Source organism: Myxine glutinosa, chromosome 1 (assembly GCF_964187855.1).
Source record: "Myxine glutinosa chromosome 1, kmMyxGlut1.1, whole genome shotgun sequence".
NCBI lineage: Eukaryota > Metazoa > Chordata > Myxini > Myxiniformes > Myxinidae > Myxine > Myxine glutinosa.
Genome location: NC_136261.1, coordinates 162135941 through 162142871, shown reverse-complemented (window position 1 = coordinate 162142871; position 6931 = coordinate 162135941). Strand labels below are relative to the sequence as shown.

The 6931-nt window shown below is 55.3% G+C and overlaps 1 protein-coding gene across 2 annotated transcripts in view; it reads left to right on the top strand.

The window, feature by feature from the left end:
• The first annotated feature begins 647 nt into the window (after positions 1–647).
• Positions 648–6931, top strand: part of LOC137430819 (sorcin) — a 70703-nt gene continuing 64419 nt past the window's right edge. Inside the window, exon 1 of one of the 2 annotated variants that reach the window (XM_068121606.2) lies at positions 648–691. In XM_068121606.2, coding sequence (XP_067977707.1) covers positions 683–691 — 9 coding nt within the window. In that variant the 5' untranslated portion in view covers positions 648–682. Of the gene's footprint in view, positions 938–6931 lie in introns of both variants that reach the window. The other variant, XM_068121598.2, reaches the window with a different exon arrangement.

Sequence of the window (6931 nt, the reverse complement as noted above, 5' to 3'; positions counted from 1 at the left end):
GCAATATCTAGAATAAATTGGGTCAGTATAGTTGGTACTCATAAAACAGACAGGGTACTCATCAAAATTTACATGTAAAAACATGTATTCAAATAATATGACAAAATTGGCTCAAATATGTATATTCAGCGGTACAATTCAGGACTCGTTTCCGACCCTTTTTTTAAATCTGCACGCTTTAAATGATATGCAGACAATTTTCAATTCCAGGTCATGTTTCAGACACTTTTTGTAATCTACATGCTTTGAATATGTAAACAAATCTTTCCAATTTCAAGCCATGTTTCCGACACTTTTTTAAAATCGACATGCTTTAAAAGATAGGTATACAAAGTTTCATGCTTTCTGCCACAAGTGAACATCTCATTCCATTTTTGTCGCATATCCGCCCCACTATGAGGGGCAAACTAGGCAAATATATGAAAAACGTGCCACATATGCACGCAATGATATTAGCTGCTCGACACCTATACCTCGCTGTTTCAGCACTGAAAGTAAGACTTTTGACTGAATAATACAGAATTAAAAACGTTTTCTCTTTGGTTTCTCCTTTTTGAAACAATCAAGACTGGGAGGAGTATGTTGGGAAGATTCATGGCACGGTTGGGAAGAGGTGGTTGAGTCGGTCCGGCTGGTTGAGCAACATTTCACATGAGATGATGAGACGTCAACGATTTCGAACATGTCTCTGGTAATTTTGTTCACGTGTGATTATTTTTTAAATTTGTAATACGATTACAATTAGAGAGCTGAACGACAATAACGAATGAGTGAATAAGGTGGATCGGTCTCCAAATACCAAGCAAGGATTGGATTAAGAACAAATCCTTTATATATTTATTAGCGATCGAATGCGGGTGTGGTTCTGAGTGCGTGCGCAGCACACCCGGCACACCCACTTGCCAGGACGAGTTGTTGTGCAGCCATGTCGGCATGCGTGAGTTATCGATCGACGGATCGTCTCCTTTGGGAGACTTCGTGCCCCCCAAACCCACCCCCGTGTACCCACCTGACTGTGCTCCATCTTCTTTAAGAAACCTCATGCCCCCCCATCCCCATCCCCTCCCTCACCCCCTCCGGATACCCGCTTCTGCTCCCATCGTCCCCTTGGTGAAACCTCTTCCCCCCCCATCCCCTCCGTGTACCCTTTCTGCTCCCATCGTCCCCTTGGGGAAACCTCTTCCCCCCCATCCCCACCCCCTCCATGTACCCGCTTGTGCTCTTCCTTTTCCAAGCAAAGCACGGGTTATGCTCAATCAGGTTTTATATTTGCGCACGGAATTCTTCTATCGATTATAATAATGTTGTTGTTTTACGGTTATGTAAAACTACTAATGGAAGCTTTATTTTTATGACCCAAATAGTATTAACTATAAGTGATTAATCAAAGTGTAGCGGCTACCGCTGGGTTTTCACAATCGCCTTGCACCTATCAAGGACGCGGAGCGATCACCATGCCGGGCTCGTCCAGGACGCCCGGGCAGGCTCGCCCTCAACTTGCCAGGCCGCAGCCAGGACGCTGGGCCACGCCCCCTCTCGCCTTTCCTGGGCAAACGCTCCGGGATAATATGTATATATATTGCTGCCCGATAAACGGGCTTTTCAGAGTGCCTGAGTGTTTGGTTTGATTAAAGCAACTCGGATGAATTCCAGCTTTTTGTCGCGTCCATTCTTCCGATCGACGTGGGAGCCCCAGCTCCTTCATTGGTGACCTACCGACATGGACACGGCAGTCGCCCTTAAACTGCCTACCTTCTGGGAGGCTCACGCGGCGGTTTGGTTCGCACAGGCGGATTCCCTGTTCGCCCTGCGAGGCATCACGGCCGACGACACCCGCTTCCACCATGTGGTAGCAGCGCTCGGTTCGGCCACCGCGGCCCGCGCCCTGAGCCTCCTCGAGAGCCCGCCAGCCGCTGACAAATACGGCGCGATTAAGAAGCTTCTCCTCGACGCTTTCGCCCTCCCATCGGCGGAGCGCACGGCGCCTGCTCGACCTGCCCGAGCTCGGCGACACGCGCCCTTCCGAGCGAATGGACTACATGCTTTCACTGCTCGGCGAGCACTCTCCGGCATTCCTGTTCCGGGAGCTGTTCCTCCGTCAGCTGCCTAACCCGGTACGCCTCGCCCTGGCAAGCATGACGATCACAGATCCCCGGGCCCTTGCCAGAGAAGCCGACAAGATCTCCGCCGCAGGACAGCGCATCGCAGCGGCGACATGGGACCCACCGCCGTCCGACGCAACACCCATGGCGCCCGAGCACCCGGCACGGTCGACGACCGAACTGCCGACGCAATTGGCGGCCGCTACACCGAGCCGACCACCTCCAGCACGACGACCGGGGCCTCCACCTGACCAAACGTGGTGTTACTATCATGCCAGGTTCGGACAGAAGGCCCGGACATGCCGACCCCCGTGCACCTTCGGCAGGCCGGGAAACGGCCGGGCCGGCGTTCATTACCAGCCATGAGCGCCGGCCACACGGGCAACTTACTGTTCATCACGGATAAAGCGTCCGGACTGCGTTTCCTGTGCGACACCGGCGCCCAACTGAGCGTCATACCCGCCTCTGACCAGGAGAGGCAATCGGCGGTTTGCGGCCCCTCCTTGGTTGCGGCCAACGGATCGACCATCCGCACCTTTGGCCCGCGCAACGTCACCCTCTGCTTCGGCGGCCAACGCTTTGCTTGGACGTTTGTAACCGCAAACGTGCCCATGGCTCTGCTAGGCGCCGACTTCCTCTGCGCACACGGACTGCTGGTGGACGTCCAACGGCGTCGTTTAATCAACGCCGAAACCTTCAGCTCCCTGGTATGCACATTGAGCAGCTCCGCGCCGACCGAGCTGGCATGCGCCGTCCCGGCGGCGAACGAGTTTGCTCGCCTGCTCACGGAGTTCCCGGCCCTCACGCGGCCGACGTTTTCGGCCGTCGCAGTACGGCATGGGATCGAGCACCACATACCAACCACGGGCCCGCCGGTCTATGCCAGGGCCCGCCGCCTCGATCCAGCCAAGCTCGCCGTGGCGAAGGCCGAATTCGACGCGTTGGAGCACCTCGGCATCGTGCGGCGCTCCGATAGCGCGTGGGCCTCGCCACTGCACATCGTGCCAAAGCCGGGGGGTGGATGGCGCCCGTGTGGCGACTACCGCCGTCTCAATGACGCTACCACCCCCGACAGGTACCCGATCCCGCATATCCAAGACTTCTCCGCCCGTCTGGCGGGACGGGTCATTTTTTCGAAAATTGATCTCATACGGGGATATCACCAGGTACCTGTCAGGGCGGCCGACGTCCCTAAAACGGCAGTCATCACGCCGTTCGGCTTATTCGAATTCTTGCGGATGCCGTTTGGTCTCAAGAACGCGGCTCAGGCGTTCCAGCGCTTGATGGACGGCGTGCTGCGTGACCTGCCATTCCTTTTCGTTTACCTGGACGACATCCTCGTCGCCAGCACGTCCCGGGCCGAGCACCTCCTCCACCTCCGAACACTGTTCGGGCGCCTCAGCGAGCACGGCCTCATCGTCAACCCGGCCAAATGCCACTTCGGCACGACGGCCGTTGATTTTTTGGGCCACCACATCACCAAGAACGGGGCCGTGCCGCTGCCAACCAAGGTCGAGGCCATCACCACGTTCCCGCGTCCCCGCACCATAAAGGCCCTGCAGGAATTCCTGGGAATGGTGAATTTTTATCACCGCTTCGTGCCCCGCGCTGCTCAACTCATGCGGCCCCTCTACGAAGCCCTCCGGGGCAAGCCGGCCAAGCATGACATCGCCTGGTCCGCAGCAATGGATGCGGCCTTCCAAAGCTCAAAGCGGGCCCTCGCCGACGCAACACTGCTCGCTCACCCGGTGCTCAACGCTCCCATCGCCCTCACCACGGATGCCTCCGACTACGCGGTGGGCGCCGTACATGAGCAATGGGTGAACGGGGTTTGGCAGCCACTCGCTTTTTTCAGCCGGCAGCTCCGGCCGAACGAGCTCAAATACAGCACGTTTGACCGGGAGCTCCTCGGTCTACACCTGGCCGTCCGCCATTTCCGCCACCTCCTGGAGGGCCGACCTTTCACGGCGTTCGTCGACCACAAGCCATTGGTTTACGCCATGGCCAAGGTCACGGAGCCGTGGTCGGCCCGCCAACAGCGCCACCTCTCCGCCGTGTCGGAGTTTACCACGGACATCCGGCACGTCGCCGGCAAAAACAACGCTGTGGCCGACTGTCTTTCCCGGGCCAGCGCGAACGCGGTCCACCTGGGAATGGACTTTGCGCTTATGGCGGCGGACCAAACCACCGACACCACAGTGCAAGCCCTCCGGGCGGCGGACACGGGCCTCCGCCTGGCCGACATGCCCTTCACGGACACTGTCCTGCTCTGCGACGTCTCCCAAGGCCAGCCTCGCCCCATCGTGCCCGTCACCTGGCAACGCCGCATCTTCGCCTCCCTCCACGGCCTTTCCCACCCGGGCCGGAAAGCTTCCCAGAAGCTGGTGTCGGCGCGATTCGTCTGGCACGGCCTTCGTCGGGACGTCCGCGATTGGACCAGCACCTGCACGGCCTGCCAACGGGCCAAGGTCCACCGACACACCCAGGCCCCGCTGGCACCTTTCAACGTGCCCGAACGACGTTTCGACCATGTCAACGTGGATCTGGTGGGCCCCCTCCCCCCGTCACGGGGGTTCACACACCTGCTCACCATGGTGGACAGGACCACCAGGTGGCCGGAGGCCGTTCCCCTCGTCTCCACCACCACCGCCGACGTGGCGCAGGCTTTCATCGCCACCTGGGTCGCCCGCTTCGGCGCACCGGCGGACATCTCGTCAGACCGCGGACCACAGTTCACCTCCGAGCTGTGGGGCACGGTCGCCCGCAACCTGGGGGTCAAGCTCCACCGTACTACGGCCTACCACCCCCAAGCAAATGGGTTGTGCGAGCGATTCCACCGCTCCCTGAAGGCCGCGCTCATGGCCGGCCTTCAAGACGGCGGTTGGGCCGACCGGCTGCCGTGGGTCCTTTTGGGCCTCCACACGGCCCCCAAGGAGGACCTCCAGGCATCCACCGCCGAGCTTGTCTATGGCCAGGCGCTACGCGTCCCGGGCGAATTCGTGCCCGACGCTACCAGTCCCTGGTCCGCAGCTCACCAGCGCTCGGACCTCCAGGAGGCCGCCCGACGGTTTGCCCCCGTGCCAACATCCCACCACGGTGACCCCCAGTCCTACGTCCCCCCAGCACTTCGCACAGCGGAGTATGTTTTTGTGCGTCACGACGCACATCGGGGGCCACTCCGGCCGCCGTACGACGGGCCCTTCCGGGTGCTGCGACGGGACGACAAGTCGTTCGTCATCGACATCGGCGGCAGGTCGGACCGGATTGCGGTGGACCGCCTCAAGCCGGCGCACGTGGACGTCGACCACCAACCACGGGTGGCCCTTCCGCCACGGCAAGGCCGCCCCCCGTCCACGGTGCCCCCCACTTGACCGCCCACCACCACACCGGACCCCCTCCCACGACCCGCCAGGGGTCGCTTCGGCCGGGTCATCAGGACCCCCCTCAAATTGACCCTGCCGGTGCAAGTCGATTCTGGGGGGACGTGTGTAGCGGCTACCGCTGGGTTTTCACAATCGCCTTGCACCTATCAAGGACGCGGAGCGATCACCATGCCGGGCTCGTCCAGGACGCCCGGGCAGGCCCGCGCTCAACTTGCCAGGCCTCGGTCGGGACGCCCGGGCAGGCTCGCCCTCAACTTGCCAGGCCGCTGGGCCACGCCCCCTCTCGCCTTTCCTGGGCAAACGCTCCGGGATAATATGTATATATATTGCTGCCCGATAAACGGGCTTTTCAGAGTGCCTGATTGTTTGGTTTGATTAAAGCAACTCGGATGAATTCCAGCTTTTTGTTGCGTCCATTCTTCCGATCGACGTGGGAGCCCCAGCTCCTTCAAAAGGACCTTTTATTTATTACGTGTTAAAAAGAGCAGAACATTTTTATCTCATCTTTTTCCCTCCAAAATGCGCCGATGCATGACCCTTGCCATTCCCATTTACTTTCACCATGACTCCCACGCTCCCCAAACCGAACAATTTCCATCCCCAAAAACTCCTTTTTCTTTAGACCCAACCAGGCCTCATCCCGCATGGGGTTTACATTTGGGTGTGGTTATTCCGTCCGTCCAATAACCCCAATCACCGCACCCCTACATGACACCTTTAATTATACATATATATATATATATATATATACATATATATATATATATATATATATATATATATATATATATATATATATATATATATATATATATATATATATATATATATATATATATATATATATATATATATATATATATATGTATATATATATATATATATATATATATACTGTATATATATATATATATATATATATATACACATATATATATATATATATATATATACCCTTTGCAAGGACGACTACCAACATTCCACCTTGAATTATTAATTTATTGATACACATTACCAGGACAACTACCACATTGAATTTTTTATTTATATACACTTTACCAGGGCCACTATGGACATACCACATTGAATTTTTTATTTATATACACTTTACCAGGGCCACTATAGACATACTACATTGAATTTTTTATTTATATGTTTTCCTTTTCCCCAACATTAATTTATTTATTTATATATTTAAATGTAAATCTCGACAGCCCATTTTAAGGTGTTATTGGGGGTTGTTTCTTCGATGAGGTTTTGCATCCTTGTTTTTTCTCGATTTTATTTTTCTCATTTTTCAGCACATTGTGCGTACAATCATGGTGACCCTCAATATCGTATTTAACAAGTATGACAGGATGAAGCAGAGGTAGTGAATGCACTTACCTTTGAGCTGTGGAGTCTGTTTGATGACCCGACTATAAACTGTTGGTTTGGTGTTTTTCA